At 40.0% G+C, this 18,963-nt stretch overlaps 1 protein-coding gene and 1 non-coding gene across 10 annotated transcripts in view; both read left to right on the top strand.

Annotated features, from left to right (window-relative positions):
- The window catches only part of DGKE (diacylglycerol kinase epsilon), a 42,365-nt gene extending 25,258 nt beyond the window's left edge, over positions 1-17,107 (top strand). For 3 of the 9 annotated variants that reach the window (XM_008011375.3, XM_008011374.3, XM_008011377.3), the window contains exons 9-12: positions 165-236; positions 3,169-3,296; positions 3,517-3,628; positions 3,989-5,729. In XM_008011375.3, the coding sequence (XP_008009566.1) occupies positions 165-236; positions 3,169-3,296; positions 3,517-3,628; positions 3,989-4,168 (492 nt within the window). In that variant the 3' untranslated portion in view covers positions 4,169-5,729. Of the gene's footprint in view, positions 1-164; positions 237-3,168; positions 3,297-3,516; positions 3,629-3,988; positions 5,730-7,626; positions 9,781-10,442; positions 10,626-17,053 lie in introns of those variants that run through there. The other 6 variants (XR_012088811.1, XR_012088812.1, XR_005238744.2 and 3 more) reach the window with 6 other exon arrangements.
- On the top strand, positions 12,279-12,385 carry LOC119622252 (U6 spliceosomal RNA). The gene has a single exon (XR_005238915.1). It is a non-coding gene; the product is annotated as a U6 spliceosomal RNA (small nuclear RNA).
- Positions 17,108-18,963: the final 1,856 nt, after the last annotated feature.

Here is an 18,963-nt window from a genome sequence, read left to right as displayed (position 1 = left end):
AAAAGTATCCCTTTTGGTTGCCCTTCTTTTCATCAGCATCTAGTCTACCGTAAGGAAAATGCGTTTCAACATTCTTGAAGGGAGCTTTGATACAGTGTATTTTTTTCTTAATGTTTACAGGGTTAGACTGTTTTAATATTATGTTTTCTGTCCATTTTTCATAGGCGGTTTACTTATTCTATGGAACCAAAGATTGTTTAGTGCAAGAATGTAAAGATTTGAATAAAAAAGTTGAGGTAAGCTATTAACACTTTTTATTTTTTAAAATTTTAGGTGGTCTCTGGATTATGAAGACGTTTTAAACAGAAGTGCTAAACTTTCTGTTAATATATTTTGCCAGCATACATAGAGTATTTATTTGTGTGCCAGGCACGTTGCTACGTGCTCTGTATACATTGTCCCTCTAAATTCTCTCCACAGTTCTATAAGGCATGTATTATATATTTACATTATACAGAAAAGAAAACTATTTTGAAAGAAGTAATTTGCCCAAATTCTCTCATTTAATGCCTAAATACACATGTAATCAAGATGTGAACCCAGATTTATGTAAATCCAGAATCTGTTTATTAGGATGAATGGCCTCCATTCATACATGATAAATAATTTACAGTTATCTAATACAGTGCCTGACTCAAAGACACAGAGGAAGTTTAAATGGAAAGTTTAATTCAGATTACTTTTGGGGGGTATCTCTCTTACATACCAAAATAAAAATGTGTAAATAGTAAAAGTAGAATATTAATGATTGCTTATTGCGAGAGCATCTCTAACGTTATGATATGGCAGTCTTATGTATATTCCTTGCTTGATTCCAAAAAGAATCTGTAATGGTTAATAGCAACAACAAAGACATTAATTCATAGCAACCTAGAACTGATAAAATAAATAAAAAGAGATCATAAACAGCTTGGGAAAGGAGACAATGAGCAGGGAGTAAGGAGGCTGATTATACATTAGTCAAGGAAACATGTTGCCGTTAGGCATAATGTTTAGCTCAAAGTCTCTAGGTAGCCATGGCGTAGAAGCAAGAACAACATTTTCTGTTAAAAAGAGTGTTACGGCCGGGCGCGGTGGCTCGCACCTGTAATCCCAGCACTTTGGGAGGCCGAGGCAGGCGGTTCACAAGGTCAGGAGATCGAGACCATCTTGGCTAACATGGTGAAACCCCGTCTCTACTAAAAATACAAAAAAAAATTAGCCGGGCGTGGTGGTGGGCGCCTGTAGTCCCAGCTACTCTGGAGGCTGAGGCAGGAGAATGGTGTGAACCCGGGAGGCGGACCTTGCAGTGAGCAGAGATCTGCGCCTCTGCACTCCAGCCTGGGTGACAGAGCGAGACTCCGTCTCAAAAAAAAAAAAAAAAAAAAAAAAAAGAGTGTTACTTTATCATATTTTATTTTTCTTGCCTTTGATAGTATTGGTAGAGTAAAGCATACAAGCACATAAAATAAAGACCTTTATTGTCTGACATTTTATTTATATAAAAATACAAATTACTTTTAATTATATAGAAATAAAATAAACTGTATTTACATACCTACAAAATAGTCATTGTCCTCGATACTGGAGGTACAGTGATAAATCCCTTGCTCTACATTTACAGTCTAGGGTGAAGAAAGGTATTTAAACCAGTCTGGGCACAGTGGCTCATGCCTGTAATCCCAGCACTTTGAGAGGCCAAGATGGGAGGATTGCTTGAGGCAAGGAGACTAGCCTGGGCAACATAGTGATACTCCACTTTTACAAAAAATAAAAATAGCTGAGCATAGTGGCATGTACCTGTGGTCCTAGCTGATCAGGAGGCTGAGGCAGGAGGATCACTTGAACCCAGCAGGCGGAGGCTACAGTAAGCCGTGATTGTACCACTGCACTCCAGCCTGGGTGACAGATTGAGACCCTGTCTCCAAGAAAAAACCAAAAAGATATTTAACACATTGCAATGCAGTATGAGAAGTTATGTAAGAAAAGCATGTGGTCTTACAGGAATAAATAACTGCAGTATGTAACCTAGGAGCTAACAGAGACTAGGGAAAGTGGCAGTCTTTCTGGAAGAAGTGACAAGATGGAATCTGAAAATAAGTAAGAGTTAGCTAAGAGAAGGAGGAGGGTAAGATTGCTGTAGGCTAAAAACAGCATGTGCAAAAGACCCAGAGGCGCACATGGCATATTTGAGTGAGTTCAGGCTGGAGCATAGCTTTCAGGAAGGAAAGTGACAAGAGCTGAGGCTAGAGAGATGGACAGAAGTCAAATCACAGAGTGTCATATTTGCCTGGTATTGGAGCTTGAATTTCATCATGGGCATTGCAGGGTTGAAGTGAGGGCATTGCAGGGTTGAATTGAAGCCATTGAAGGGTTGTAATTAGAGGATGACATATTTGCATTTTTAAAGTGTTGATCCAATTGCTCTGCGAGGGATGCATAAGAAAGTAAAGCTAGAGGCAGATAGGCCAGGTAGGAACATTTTAGGGAAGAAATGGTGGAGAGAGAGAAAGACAGAAATAGCATCAACTGTTTTTAGTGATTAAGGGGATGTGGAGGGTAAAAAGTCAAAGAAATCAAAGATAACTGCCAGGTTTCTGGCTTAAACAGCTGGGTTGGGAGTGAGTTAACCTACTTACTAGGAAAGAGTAAGTAAGTTAACTAAGAGAAGGAGGAGGGGAAGATTGTTACTCTTTCCTGGTAAGTACGTTGGGGAACGGAGCAGATTGCAGAAAAGTTGCTTGTTCAATTTTTTACATAGGAATTTGGTGCCAGTTCATGGACATGTTTTGTAGGCAGTGGATTGATAGATCTGGCCCAGTTTACTTTCCTGAAAAGGAACATCCAGGGAAGTAGAGTCTGTGGTTCCCAGGAAGCAAAGGGAAAGAAGATTTTAGGAAAAGAGGAAGGGGGTCAGCAAGTGTCAGGTGCTACTGAAACAGCAATTTAGATAAGGCCTGAAAAAATCATGGGGCTCAACAAAAAGGACATTATTGATGATGTTGCAAGCAGTTCCACCGAAGAGATAGAAAAGGCCAGATGAGAGGCCCTGAGTGAGAGGTAGGGAGCATCTTCTACATGTGCGTCTCTCATATATAAGCACATTTATGAAAATAGATGTGAATTCTAAATGGATGTGTATGGAAATCATGTACCCTGTAGTCACTATCTGTTTGTATTTCTTTAAAGCTAGAACTGGATGGTGAGCGAGTAGCACTGCCCAGCTTGGAAGGTATTATAGTTCTGAACATTGGTTACTGGGGCGGTGGCTGCAGACTATGGGAAGGGATGGGAGACGAGACTTACCCTCTAGCCAGGTATGTACATTTGTGGTCTGTTTTTTTATGTCACTATTTTATTTAAAGCAATCTCTTGTTTATAGACTTTAACATTTTTCCTTAAATTTTCTTTTTTGTATATCTCAGTTATAATATTTTTAAAGTTGATGGTCCAACTGTGTTAAAAAGTAATTGCTCTAGCATAACTGATTTTGTTTTATTGCATCATATAATCCATATTTTCTTTTTCCAATTTTAGGCATGACGATGGTTTACTGGAAGTCGTTGGAGTATATGGGTCTTTCCACTGTGCTCAGATTCAAGTAAAACTGGCGAATCCTTTTCGAATAGGACAGGCACATACAGTGAGGGTAGGTGAAATATGGCTATAACAGGCTAATTTGTCCCAATCCATTTCTAAGCTGTTGATATGTAAAGTATACATGCTATATCTTTCTTTAAACAGTGGTTTATGGCTCATGCAGCTGGTCACTGTACACCAGGGGCTAGAGTGGGATGAGGAAGAAACAGAAACATGGCTCAAGCTCCATGAGATAAAACATTCACTTGAAAAAAGAATTCCTTAATCAATGAATAAAAACATATTCAGATTAATATTTTCTAAAAATGAAATGCATAAGGGTTAAGGGATTGTGGATGGTGTTATTAAGGAAGACCTTTCTAAATTTTGGGGGACTGACTTTTAAACGTTATTTGTTCCCTAATATCAGCTGATTTTGAAGTGCTCCATGATGCCAATGCAGGTGGATGGGGAGCCTTGGGCCCAAGGGCCCTGCACTGTCACCATAACTCACAAGACACATGCAATGATGTTATATTTCTCTGGAGAACAAACAGATGATGACATCTCTAGTACTTCGGATCAAGAAGATATAAAGGAGACTGAATAGATGGATGAGGGAGTGAAAACTTTGCATAGAATCCTCACGCAAGTAGATGTATGTTCATCCAAAAGTATTAATAGAAATTCTCTATCAGCTATTCAGTCTTAATTTCACTAGTAATATTATGGGTATACATTTTTGTAAATAGCATCCAAAAACCAGCCAGCCTTCAGTTATTTACAAACGTTTGTTCTTTTTTCAGCAAAATACTTCAAATGAATAGTATTAACTTACGAAAAGTCACAAAAACTTACATGACAATGAAAATTTGTTATTGTTTTGAGAGTGGGACTCGCTCTGAAGTATGTGCTGTCTCATTTCTAATTTTTGAACCATGCATATGATGGATGCATAATGGGTGGATACATTATATCTCCAACAAGGTGTGGGTGGAAATATCATTTCCATCTTCATTTTTAATATGGTGACACCATAGCATTTTAAAAATTAACCTGCTTTTTTGAAAGGAAATGATTACTGTCAAACCACCATGGTTAATTGTGGGCATCCTCCTGCAGCATGCCTCTTAAAATTTTCTGCAACCCAAACCAAGTGTATGTATTGATTTCTAGGAACCCCCAAAAGGAGAATAGTAAAAAAAGATCATACTTAAAACTTATATTATAATTTTTATTTTAGGAACTTATTCAGACACGTAAATGTTGTTTAATTCTGTAGGTAACCATTTTAGCTGAAATTCAGGATCTTTTTTATGACACCAGTGTAGCCAAAAGAGAAGCAGATAAGTGAATTGGTAAGAAATAAGATTCAGAGCACTTTGGATTATAAGTTGTAGGTTCTGAGCTGAACAGTTTATCAACCTCTTTTTATTAAAAGACAGTGTCAACACTTCAAAAATTGTGCTTAAAGGAAGCTTAATGGTGAGATTAATTGCTTAGGAAAAGCTCAAGGCTGACTGATGAGTTTTAAAACTTTAGTGGTCTAGTAGCATTTTGAAATACAGTAGTCTTTTAACAGAATTTCCCCTTAGGGAGGTAAGTGGACAGAAATCTTTGCTAAAATGTTTATATCATATTTATTTTAAAATAAGAGAGATATATTTTTAAATTATTTATTATTTACCTTGTGGTATGATACCTGTGTTTAGTGTTTACGTTCTGTAGCTTTACTTAATAAGTTAAATTGATCACATAAATTCTGCTAGTCACAATCAGATAGAAATTTAGTCTATTAAGTAATTAAAATTCTAATTTAATTCTCCTGACAGATATCTAGACATTCTTATTCTTCACAAATATTCCTCATTGTATTGAAAAAAGAAGGAGGGCATGAAAAGCACTAGGGAACTACTTTTGGATAACTGAAAGCTTTGTTTCATTGTTTTGTTTGCCCCTCAATTGCCACAAACTTACTGAAGGGCCAGTTTCATGGTTCCCGTTAGAGGGTGCTTGTTCTCTGCTGTTGACCAGCCCATCCCTTCATGACCCACAGGTAAGCTGACCCAATGGGCATCTAACCTCGTGTTTTTCTGACAAATGGCCCGTTTGTAGGCTTTGTGCTCTTTCATGACATTAATCTCTGAAAGATCAGAATGTTTCCCCCAAAATACCATTAGCTGTCTTTGAGGGTCTATTATGAATCTGTCATCCGTGAATTGCCATAAACCTAAGTTTGCCTCACCTCAGGCCCAGACCATGTTTTCGAAAAGCAACTTAGTAATGTATACAGTAGTCAGTACATGTTATGAAATACTTTATTTTGCCAAATTAACCTCTTCCAGATCTCCTCGGGTGATCTTAAATTCTAGTCTTGAGAAACTTTATGAGCAGATCTGTTTTCAGCTTATTTATACACCTTTCATGGTAGGTAACCATGGCAGTGAGGATGGCAGAGTTTTGTTTTTTTAATGGGCCAATCATGTTCTGAGTATTATGAAGTTTATATCCATTCATTCATGATCAAAATTGTTAAAGATATCACATTTTAAAAATACACTGTTAAATTCACTTTGCTGTAGGTTATAGTTTACCTGTTATAAAATTCATAGTGCTAATTGTAGTAGAAGCAAAGTAAATCAATTTAGGATGTCGGAATTAAAATAATCACAATAACTAACATAGTTTTTTAATTGTGAAAACTACAATTAAAAAATTGGAATTTTAATACCAACCATAATATTACATTATATTTAGAACAGGCTTATGTAAAATGCCCCCATTTATCTAAACAAGTTGTTTTTTTGGTTATTGTAATCTAGTAAGGTTTTTGCATCACTACTGATCTGTCATGAAGTTTTTCTGCTGGCTTATTCACTCATTTAGACTTCATTTAGGGAAGCTATTTCAGAATACCATATCAAAAGGTATCATCTTGTTTTTGCAAAATTCACTTACTTTTTTGGGCACATTTACCCAGCATTTCAAATAAATGTATAGGCATGTGTCTTGTTTAAGTAAGTACAATTTATAAGACTTCATGTTTGCAAGTTACATATTAGGGTAGTGATTGTTTATATTACCAGGGATTCTACACTTTACCAAAAAAATTGCCATAAGATTTTCCTGTTCCATTTTAAATTGTCTTGATATTTAAAAAAATAACTTCAACATTCTCAGGAAGAAATACATGAAGTAAATCATATCTCCATGTCTGTTTCCAGATTTCTCTCATCTTTTTACTATCCCAATACATTCCTTACTCCTATAAATATAGTGGCTTAAATACTGAATACCTGGCAGCTCTTATAGATCCCATAGGCAGATGATGATAATTTTCAGTGTTTTGTCATGTTTAATAGAAATCAAACTGACTTGTGTTTTAAAATACAAGTTTTCTACTAGTAAGGTTACATGATTTAAGTGTGTTTTAAGTTTTCTGCAACAATTAGCTGTGAACCCCTAATGTAGCCAATGTTTATACAAATTTTATAGTCAAAATTATTTATTTTTATTTTTTTAGAGTGTTTCAAAAACATAGTGTTTGCTTTGTGAAATACATTTGCTTAGAGTTATAGTCTACTGTGACTCAAATTGTGAAATCAATTTGCGTTGTAAAAATGAATACTATCAGCATGTCAAAAGAAAAATAATTTGCATTTGTAATATAAAGTAAAATTGTATTTAATATATTTATTGAATTTTAAATTTGCACTAACTTGAAAACTTTAAAAGTTATACTAATTCAAAGGTTTATGTGGACCCAAATACATAATTTGTTTGGCCAAAAAGGTCATTAGAATGGGTAATGGTTTTGTGTGGTTTTCCTTCAAAATGATAATACTGAAGCAAGAACCAATGTTTTATATTGATAATTTTTTTAATATTTCCACCCAGTTGAGGACAGTGGACTATAAGTAGATTTATTTAAAATATCTAGATATTTAAAAAGAAAAAAAAGGTTGTTTATCCCAATCTGAATTCATTCTCAGCAACAAGACAAAAGGTGGGGTTTGGGTTTTGCTTTTAAACAGTGTCCCACTGTCTTTTTTAATTTTTCCCTTGAAGCCTTTCTCCTGTTCCTCAGAGTATGCTCTGCACGCTATCTGCGGCATCAGAATGCCTGGGCAGGCTGTTGAAAATATGGATTCCTGAGCCCAACCTTTAACTTAATGATTCCCTGTCTCTGGAGACGCAACATAGAAATCTGTTTTTATTAACAAGCACCTCAGGTGATTCTTAAGCATACTGAAATTTGAAAGCTTCTGGTCTGAACCTCTTGTATTCACCTAGGGCTTTTGCTAGGTGGGATACCATGCTGAAAAATTGAATTAATTGTATGTTCTTAAAATTGTTTTTCTTCTACTTCACTGTCCTCTTCCCTCAAAATCACTTTCTAAAAGAACTCTATGAAAAACTTGTTTGTATTGCACCCAGATTGATATATTTGTCTGAACTCTGTTACATAAAAATTGGTATGATTCATATGTGGAGTCAGTTTTTGGACTGTGACCCATGCAGTGTCGGGGGACAAGGAGTTGCTTCAGGAGTTAGTTATAGTGAGGCTCCTGCCTTCTCACTTCAATCAATGCAGCCACACTTGTGTATACTGAGTGCTGCTTCAGATCTCAATAGATAAAATACTTCCACATTTAAAACGATTCTACTATTTTTTATAAAGGGTTTGAAAGCCACTACTATAATGACTTTGTCACCTAATTGATTTTCTACTAATTTTTACATATTCAGAAACTTCATGTGTTTTTGGTGGACAGAATATTTTGGAGGTCTCTGTTGCTGCTTAGAATGTGGCCACTTGGCTATTTCACAGTTTTTAAAGCTATTTTATTGAATAGTAAAGCAGTGAACTTAGCCTTCGTTCCTCATGTTTCTAATTTAAATATATAGTCTGTATTTAATTTTAGATACGTAAATACACATCAGTACATACATATTTACCCATATGGCCCTGTGTAACCAGTGCATGAGGTTTGCATAGCCTAGCCCAAAAAGGTATATTCCAGCATTCTGGGGAAAGAATTTTAAAATGCCATCCTCTAATACAGACGTTTATAAAACTTAAATGAAATGATTGAGCTTAACCATCTGCAAGAATGTCTGCAGAAAATAAATCACCTAGAAACTATAAATAGAAATGTGTTGCTGAGGCTGGGCGCAGTGGCTTACCCCTGTAATCCCAGCACTTGGGGAGGCCAAAGCAGGTGTATCACCTGAGGTCAGGAGTTCGAGACCAGCCTGGCCAACATGGTGAAACCCCATCTGTACTAAAAATACAAAAAAAAAATTAGCCAGGCACAGTGGCACATGCCTTTAGTCCCAGCTAAACAGGAGGCTGAGGCACAAGAATCGCCGGAACCCAGGCGGCGGAGCTTGCAGTGAACCATGATCGCGCCACTGCACTCCAGCCTGGGCAACAGAGCAAGACTCCGTCTCAATAAAAAAAAAAAATTGTGTTGCTGGTATCAGATGTCAGACCAAGAACACTTCAGTCTCTCTAAGAATGCCCTCAGCTACCTCACTATTAAAGGACGACATCAACACAGAATGCACTAAACAGGAAATAAGCTGTAATCAAGGGAATTTCCATTATGTGTTACTTTTTGGTGACTAACGTGGAATGTTGAAAAGGAAGAGCCGGAAAGCTCAGTTGTTTTCTTTATTCCTCTGACATTGTCCAGGCAAGGGAGCATCCTGATCAGATGAGTAGATTTGGCTGAGAAAAACCCTAGAGTAAGGCAGGCACATTGTGGAGTTGGATGATCCAAGATGGCTCATAAAAACGTTTGTTCTCAATCCAATTTAGGGCTCTGCCAGCAGTTCAGATTTGAACTGCTTAAACGAACCCTACAGATAAATTGGCACTCTCATTTGTAATCCTGTCTGTACAAGTTTAGAGCAGCCTAGCTCGAGTTCTCAACCCCAGTCCTCTTAGAAGTGAACTGATTGCACTGGATCCCTAAACCCACAATGTTGAGGACACGTGTGATGACTCCACTTGCGCAGCCAGCTGGCCTCTTGCACTTTCCCCTGCCCACCACAGTCCTATGTACCTAACCACTTAATTAACCCTGTGTTAATTGCTTTTGTTTTGTTGGGTCTGTATTTTTGTGCAGTGCCTGCAGGCAGAAATGTGAATTAAAGCATTTGATATGTTGAAGATACCTGCTTGTTTTTTAATAAAATTAAAAGTGTAGCACTTAAGTATGATACTGTGTTGTTTTTTGACACAACCATGAGATACAATAAGCAGCTTTGACTTAGTGTCCCAAAAAATGGTTCTTGGTCTACAGCAGGACAAACTATGTGGCAAGTTCTGAATCACATACTTTTAGATGGAAAGATTAAAAAGTTCACATTGCATTGCTTTTGTAGCCTAAGAGCACAGAATAATACACGTGTTAGGAGCAACATTCATTCTCACACATATAAACTGGCTCCTGGCAGAGCAGAGCAGTAAGTGGGATTAAATGGGTGAATTCACCTTATTTTCAGTTGGTAGAGTATGGAAAAATACATCATTTATTTGAAATGTCTGAATGGAAACCCAGCTCCACCGCTGTAATTTTAACACTGAACGGTTACTTGTTCTTCCTGAGCCTCAAATTTTCTTTTTCTGTAAGAATGGGAATTAATGCCCACCTAGGGATTGCAAGTGCTTACAGGAGCTGGGCAAGCAATGAAGGTAACAGTTGTAGAGACTTTGGTAAACTGGAGCACATGATTCCTGGGAAGCAGGCCTAGTGTGAACAGAATTTATTTTTCTAGAAAAGATAGCAATTTAGAGTATATGAAATCTAATTTTTAAGTATTGGATGGCAACTAATTGACTACTGTCTACCATAAGGTTATATGATTATTTTTAGGGCGGGAGAGTGAATGCATCTTAATATGCATGGCAGAACTGTGTGTTTCCTTCCATCTGGATTTTCATAAAGCATTGTGATTTATCCGTAGCGATCTGAAAAACATCTTGTGGTATGTAAAATCTTTTATTAATTTTATTAGACATTAGAGGAAGAAGATTCTGTAGTCCTGCTTTATTCTGTCATCTTCACCTGGAAATCCATTTTTATAAAATTTTTGTAATAAAAATCACTTGATCACTTGCCTGCTTTCTTTTAGACAGTGCCAAGCATAATGCCCCTTGATAATTTACGTGCATGTGAATGTGGCTGTGATAGCTGCTGACATTCACAAGGCAGGCTGTCTTACATGTAATGATTCCATGTTTGGACTTCTTAAACAGCTTCACACATTTATTGTACACTTAGGTGTCACATGCTTTTATTTTATAATCTGTGTTTCTGTGAGGTAGACATTATTGGCTCCAGGTTATACATTGATAGCTCGGAGCTAGAGATTGAACCCAGGCCAATCCTCCCCACTGCCTTTCGTCATCAACACAACCACCACCAACAGTATTTTAAAAGCGTTAAATACTGGCAGACCTGTCATCATTCTGAGCACTAGGACTAGGGCTTATGCGGTTGTCTGAGGGATTCCCTGTACGAGGAAACTTCACACACCAAAAAATTACTTATGCTAGGGGATTGGAGATCTCGAGCTAAAAGTGTTACACATGGACTATTGTAAAAGGGAAAAAAAAGGCACAATAAAATTTTAGAATGTACTTAAGAAGCAATTTGTCACTTGGGAAACCCCAAACCCAATGAGGATTTAGTGTTTCAGTGACACAACATCAGAAGGAAGTATTCATAGTGTGGATACAGAAGCAAAATTAAGAAATGATTTGATTGGTTGCCTTTTTTGGCTTACTTTCTTGGAAAGTCCCCAGTCTCATGATCATGTTAGTTGGCTGCTTATGATTGGCTGAGGTTAAGTTTTGTTTCTAACATAAGCATTTATCAAAAATGACCCAAGTTAAGTTTCATTTATGTTTACAGTTTAAGTAGGTTAGGGCTATTTTTAAGGCCTAGTAGTTTTGTTTGCTCAGGAACATTTCAAGCCTAGTTTCCATTTTAATTTTGCTTTGACAGTTCCCCACTTTTAGTCACCCTGTCAGCAAGCTGAGTGTGTGACCAAATGGCATGGCATTACTCTCAGTTACCACTATTGACATAGTCTAGGAAGAAAAGTCAGATGTTTATCAATAGCTGCCCTAGGGCTCAGAGTCACCCTCGGGAATGACATAGTCCATGCTGGTTTCCTCCAGTTGTCTGATCCTTATGGCAATCTTTTGACATATGAGTGACTGCTGGAAAGCATTTAAAAATCCTTGAAAGGACCAGGCTCTGTGGATAACACCTGTAACCTCAGAACTTTGGAGGCCAGAGTAGGGGAATTGCTTGAGCAGGAGTTCAAGACCAGCTAGACAACAAGACCCTATGTCTACAAAAATAAAAATAAAAACTTTGTTTTAATTAGCTGGTCAGGGCTGGGCATGGAGGCTCACGCCTGTAATCCCAGAATTGTGGGAGGCCAAGGCGGGTGGATTGCTAGAGCTCAGGAGTTCGAGACCAGCCTAAGCAATATAATGAAACCCATCTCTACCAAAAATACAAAAAATTAGCCGGGCATGGTGGCACACACCTCTGGTCCCAGCTACTCAGGAGGCTGATGTAGGAGGATCGCTTAAGCCTGAGAGGCAGAGGTTGCAGTGAGCCGAGATTGTGCCACAGCACTCCATCCTGGGTGACAGATTGAGACCTCATCTCAAAAAAATACAAATTAGCTGGGCAGTGCTCACTACAGCAGCACATATACTAAAATTGGAACAATACAGAGAAGATTAGCATGGCCCCTGAACAAGGATGACATGCAAATTCATGAAATGTTCCATATTCTTATGTATAAAAGCAAGGGAAACCCTGATTACCTTGAGTACATGTCATCAGGACCTCCTGAGGCTGTGTCTCGTGCCCGTGCATGTCCTTAATCTTGGCAAAATAAACTTTCTAAATTGGAAAGAAAAAAAAATTAGCTGAGTGTGGTGATGCACACCTGTAGGCCAAGCTACTCAGGAGACCAAGGTGGGAGGATCACTTTAGTCCAGGAGTTCCAGGCTACAGTGAGCTAGGTAGGATTACACCACTGCGCTCCTGCCTGGGTCAAAGAGCACGACACTGTCGCTAAAAAAAAAATAATAAATTTGTAAAATTATTGAGAGAATACAATGCACTGTGTTGTGTAAGCCATTGTGTATGGGTACCCACTGTGTACGGGTAAACACAATAACTATAATAGCAAAGGACTGAAAAATAACCCCGAGTAAAGATTCCCAGGAGCCAAGATTTAACCAACTGAATAAATCAAGAGAGGCAGTGCTAATGAGATGAAAACCTTGTGTTCTTTAGGAACTTTTACATTTTGGACAACAATATCAAATACAACATAACACTTAATGTTTTGTTAACAAAAAAACACCACTTCTCACCAATTTGAGCACAAGCTCCTCCCTGCCGAGCAGCTAAGGTGTCAACAACTACTACTTTGGGGTACTACTGAGGTGAAATTACTCATCTCATATTGTACTGCTTGAAGAAAATTCATAAGTATCACTAAAACTTTTTTCAAGAGTTGCTGAAATACTAATAAGCAATTTTCTCAAATCAGAGGCTCCCAGCTGAGGAAAAAGAGCTCTTACAGAAGAATGAAATCTGTAACCCCTTTGTATGATTGGGTCTGGAGATCACTTAGGAGGTTCATTTCTGAGGGTTCACTTTATGTACAAGTGACCTGAGGTTCAGAATCTGACGAACATTCAGTCATCTGGTCATTTTAGGTAGGACATAGCCCAGACATTTAGGTGGAAAAACCTTTATATATTTGTCATACAAGATGAACAATCCAGCCAGGCGCGGTGGCTCATGCCCATAATCCCAGCGCTTTGGGAGGCCAAGGCGAGCGGATCACCTGAGGTCGGGAGTTCAAGACCAGCCTGGCCAACATGGTGAAAGCCCGTCTACTAAAAATACCAAAAAAATTAGCTGAGTGTAGGGGTGCCTGTAGTCCTAGCTACTTGGGAGGCTGAGGCAGGAGAATCGCTTGAATTCGGGAGGCGGAGGTTTCAGTGAGCCGAGATCATGCCATTGCACTCCAGCCTGGGCAACGAGAGCAAAACTCCATCTCAAAAAAAAAAAAAAAAAAAAAAGATGAATCCAGTATTATTGAGAGAAGGGTGCAAAGTGAACTCCATTATAAAGTGAATTGGTTATTGCTATGGTTTGCATGTATTCCCTTAAATTTTATGTATTTGAAACTTAATCCCCAAATTCACAAGTTGATTAGAGGTAGGGCCTTTGGGAGGTAATCAGGATTAAATAAGGTGGTCAGGTTGGGCCTCCCATCATCAGACTGTTGAAGAGAGCCATGACCTTCAATCTGATACTAAATCTTGACCTGATTCGGGTAATGGCAATGGACTCTGGACCAATGAAACCCTCAGACAACTGGCGAGAGGGGGTGATAAGACAAATAAGCACCTATTATTTCTAAATAAGTAAGACGTTGTGTAAATGGGAACATATAAACAGAGCCGTATGGTCTGGAGTCAAGTAACATACATGTTAGCAGGGCATATGATCATTGATAAAACAATTTTATGTGAAGTAGGCCCCATAGAAACCCAATTGAGTAGGCAGAGTAGATACAATTTTTCTAAATGAGCACATTGCGATTCAGAAAGGCTAGTGACATGCCAGTGCTGTACAGAGCTAGGATACTGATCTAGTCTTGTGACTCCAAAATTTAGTGGAGTTTGTTGTTCCTTTATTTTTTCCCCCACTAAGTTATGCCTTCTTTTTCCTAAGTCAGGGGTTCCTAGCCTTTATTGTATCATTAAGCCTATCTCTATAAGAAGTTGGCTATAGTTACAGACACTTCCTCCCTCCCTCTGACCCTAAAAGTTTGGTGCATACAGCAGAATTTTGCAGCCAACTTCAAGGGCCTCCAAGACTCCAGTTAAGAACGTCTGAACCAAGGACACCAGTCCTAGCTGAGGTATCTCAGACGTATTTAGTATAAACTGGCAATGAGCTTGTTCTGTCTGGTTATCTTCTATCTCCAGCCATTTTCTATTCTGATTCATCCACAAACCCACAGAGAAGTCAGTAGTACACAGGTTCAGAAAAGCTAGTGGTGGAGAAAAGTTTCCGAGAGAAAAAAAGTGGCACTTAGGCTGTGCCTCTAAGGAGATGCCATTCTGACATGTTCTGGGAACAACATGTTGGCAAGCTGGCAAGAAGAAAAGACTGGATGCGTGGCCAGGCGCGGTTGTTCACGCCTGTAATCCCAGCACTTTGGGAGGCTGAAGCAGGCTGATCACCTGAGATCAGGAGTTTGAGACTAGCCTGGCCAACATGACAAAACTCTATCTCTACTAAAAACACAAAAATTAGCTGGATATGGTGGCAGGCGCCTGCAATCCCAGCTACTCAGGAGGCTGAGGCAGGAGAATCCCTTGAACCCGGGAGGCGGACGTTGCAGTGAGCTGAGATCACACCATTGCACTCCAGCCTGGGTGACAAGAGCAAAACTCCATCTCAAAAAAAAAAAAAAAAGAACCTAAAACATGCCATAAATCTGTGAACTATGAACTTTAGGGTGCCACGTACAAAAATGGCACTTTAAGATTATTCTGGGAGCAGGGTGGAAGATGAGGGGGAGGGATTAGAAACAGGAAAGTTATTCGATAGAAGCAGAGGCAGAAATGAGAACATTCATGGAGGAAGAATTGACAGGCCAAGATGTAGGATACCTAGAGGAAAGGGGTAAGGGATCTCTCAAGATTTTCAGCCTTGGAAGAACGAATGTGTTCAATAAATATTTATTGTGTACACTCTGTTGATGATAGAAGTGTGGAGGTGCAGGGTGCCAAGGCCAAAGCCAAGTTCTGAATCAACCAGTCAAGTTACAAGGAGCTACTTTAAGATTTAGAGAGTTTATTACTTACATAGACAGCACAAAGAATAAATGTGCCAGCTTCTGTGATGTTTGTCCCACATACCACGAAATGTATGACACCATAACAAAGACCCAGATGACTGCAGTGTGAGTTGTGGGATCCCCCGTTACTGAGGTGCTTATCCTGGAGGCTGTATTCTGAGGAAACCAGGACAGAAAGCCTCCATGTCACCAGAACCCCCAAGATATGAGAAACTGTCTCATGACAGCTTCCCAGGAGAGATAAGGAGGCAAACAGAAGATCGCCTCACAGCGGCTCTGTACACAGGCCTCCCAGCCTCCCACATCCAGGAAGACCATGAGGCATTCTGCCAAGACTCTGCCTAAGTGGATACATGCAAGGTCACCACTGTGGGGAAAAGAAAGAGATCAGACTGTTACTGTGTCTATATAGAAAAAAGGAGACATAAGAGACTCCATTTTGCTCTGTGTTTGAGATGCTGTTAATCTGTGACCCTACCCCCAACCCTGTCCTTGCAAGAGACATGTGCTGTGGTCACTCAAGGTTTAACGGATTTGGGGCTGTGCAGGGTGTACTTTGTTAAACAAGTGCCTGAAGGCAGTATGCTTGTTAAAAGTCATCACCATTCTCTTAATCTCAAGTACCCAGGGACACGTACACTACCAAAGGTCGCAGGGACCTCTGCCTAGGAAAGCTAGGTATTGTCCAAGGTTTCTCCCCCATGTGACAGTCTGAAATATGGCCTCGTAGGAAGGGAAAGACCTGATCGTTCCCCAGCCTGACACCCGTGAAGGGTCTGTGCTGAGGAGGATTAGTAATAGAGGAAAGAAGGCCTCTTGGTGGTTGAGATAGAGAAAAGCATCTGTCTCCTGCCCATGCCTGGGCAATGGAACATCTCGGTGTAAAACCCGATTGTATGTTCTATTTACTGAGATGGGAGAAAACCGCCTTAGGGCTGAAGGTGGGACTTGCTAGCGGCAATGCTGCTCTTTATGCACTAAAAAGGTTTATGGAGATGTTTGCATATGCATATGAAGGCACAGCACTTTTCCTTAAACTTATTCATGTCACAAGATCTTTATTCATATGTCTTACTGCTGACCTTCTCCCTACAATGATCCTATTATCCTGCCACTTCCCTTTTCTGAGCTGGTAAAGATAATGATCAATAAATACTGAGGGAACTCAGAGACCGGTGCCGGCGCGGGTCCTCTGTATGCTGAGCGCCGGTCCCCTGGGCCCACTTTTTATTTCTGTATACTTTGTCTCTGTGTCTCATTTCTTTTCTCAAGTCTCTCGTTCCACCTAAGGAGAAACGCCCACAGGTGTGGAGGGGCAGGCCACTCCTTCACACCATGATGCGGTGGTGGAGCTGTTCCCCCACACAGGAGAGCTGGTTTTGAGGAACAAGAAATAAACATGGTTTTAAATACATAGACTGTAAAGTTACATTCAGACATTCACATGGAATTGACCGGGGCTGTTGTTTTCATCAACTTTGTCTTGGCTGTTACACAGCAGTGGATAGATAACCAGAGCACAGCTGTTGACTGATCACCCAGCACCCGCTTCCCTTCTCTTTCCCTGCAGCAGACTGCCAGCTCGGTCCAGATGACAGCCAAGTACTCGGAGAAGGTGACCCGCCCCAACACAGGGGTAACCAACATGCGAATCCCATTCTCTTTGCAATAGGAGGTGGACGTGCAAGTTAACTCTAGCCAATGAGATGTGAGGGGGAGATCTGCAGGATGCCTCCAGGAAAGGCTTCCTGGCTCTTAAAAAGACAGAGACAATGTCATAACTGGGTGCAATGCCTGCAGTATTGCAGCCATCTTCTGACCGCGAGGGACTCAATGCTGAGGACAAAGCCAACAGGCCAAGAAAGGTGGTGTAGAAAGAAGGAAGGAGCCCTTAATGACAATGTTGAGTCAACCAACCCTGCAGCTGCCCTGGCTGGGACTACTGGGTATGTGAGATGAAATTTTTGTTTGTTTGTTTGTTTGTTTGTTTGTTTATTTTGAGACAGGGTTTTACTCTATCACCTAGGTTGGAGTGCAGCGATCATAGCTCACTTCAGCCTTGAAGTCCTCGGCTCAAGTGATCCTCCCACCTCAGCCTCCCAAGTAACTGGGGCTGCAGGAACACTCCACCACACCCAGCCCTTATTTTTTTCAGTTGGGTTTTCTGCTCATTGCTACCAAAAGCAGCATCCTAACTGATACATTTATGTAAAGTCCTGTACATTACCAGGAACATAGGAAGTTGAAATAAATGTCAGCTATTACATGATGAAGAAGAAGGAGGAGGAGGAGGAGGAGGAGAAAGAAGAGAAGGAGGAGGAGGAAGAAGAGGAGGAAGAAAAAGAAAGTGGGTGGATTCTTGAAGGGCAAAATGCTAAGGTGAAAACAGCGGAGATCCTGGACCTTGAGGAACACTCACCTTTAGGGGAGGCTGGACAGAGGATGAAATGACAATCAGTAAAGGAAAAGGGAAGTGAAGTTTAATGCAAGCAAAGGGAATGAGAATAATATGCAAGGAATACTAGTTCCATCATGTGCAATGCCACAGAGAGGACTCTTTCCCTTCCTCCCTTGCAGGGAGACCTCAAGGGGAACCAAATTTGATTCACAAAGGCTCACCTTTAGGTACCAGTTGATGTATTTTTTTTTTTTTTTTTTTTTTTGAGACAGAGTCTCGCTCTGTCACCCAGGCTGGAGTGCAGCGGCACCATCTCCGCTCACTGCAACCTCCACCTCCCGGGTTTAAGTGATTCTCCTGCCTCAGCCTCCCGAGTAGCCTGGATTACAGGTGCATGAAAACACTCCTGGCTAAGTTTTGTATTTTCAGTAAAGACCAGGTTTCACTATGTTGGTCAAGGTGGTCTTGAACTCCTGACCTCAAGTGATCCACTCTCCTCAGCCTCCCCAAATGCTGGGATTACAGGCATGAGCCACAGCGCCCGGCACCAGTTGATGTCTTTTAAGGTGTCTTTCTAGGCCAGTGATTCTCAAAGTGCAGTTTCCAGACCAGCAGCCTCAACAATACCTGAGAACTTGCTAGAAATGTGAATTTTCAAGCTCCACCTTAAACCTGTTGAATTGGAAACTCTGGGAGTGGAGCTCGAGAATCTTTCTTTTTTTTTAGTTATTTTGTGTATATATATACACAAATATAAATATATTTTGTGTGTATATATATATATATATGGAGAGAGAGAATGAGAGTGAGCTGGAATGCAGCTCACTGCAGACTCAACCTCCTGGTACCGGACTAAATTTTTGTTGTTGTTGTTGAAACTCAAGGTCTCCCTCTGTCGCCCAGGCTGGAGTGCAGTAGTGCGATTTCAGCTCACTGCAGCCTCGACCTCCCAGGCTCAAGCAACTCTCCCACTACCGTGGTGGCATGGGACTACAGATGCACACCACCACACGGGCTGATTTTTGTATTTTTTGTAGACATGGGGTCTCGCCATGTTGCCCAGGCTGGTCTCAAACTGTTGA

The sequence above is a fragment of the Chlorocebus sabaeus genome, chromosome 16 (assembly GCF_047675955.1).
Source record: "Chlorocebus sabaeus isolate Y175 chromosome 16, mChlSab1.0.hap1, whole genome shotgun sequence".
In the NCBI taxonomy this organism is placed as follows: domain Eukaryota; kingdom Metazoa; phylum Chordata; class Mammalia; order Primates; family Cercopithecidae; genus Chlorocebus; species Chlorocebus sabaeus.
This window is presented reverse-complemented; position numbering and strand designations above follow the sequence as displayed.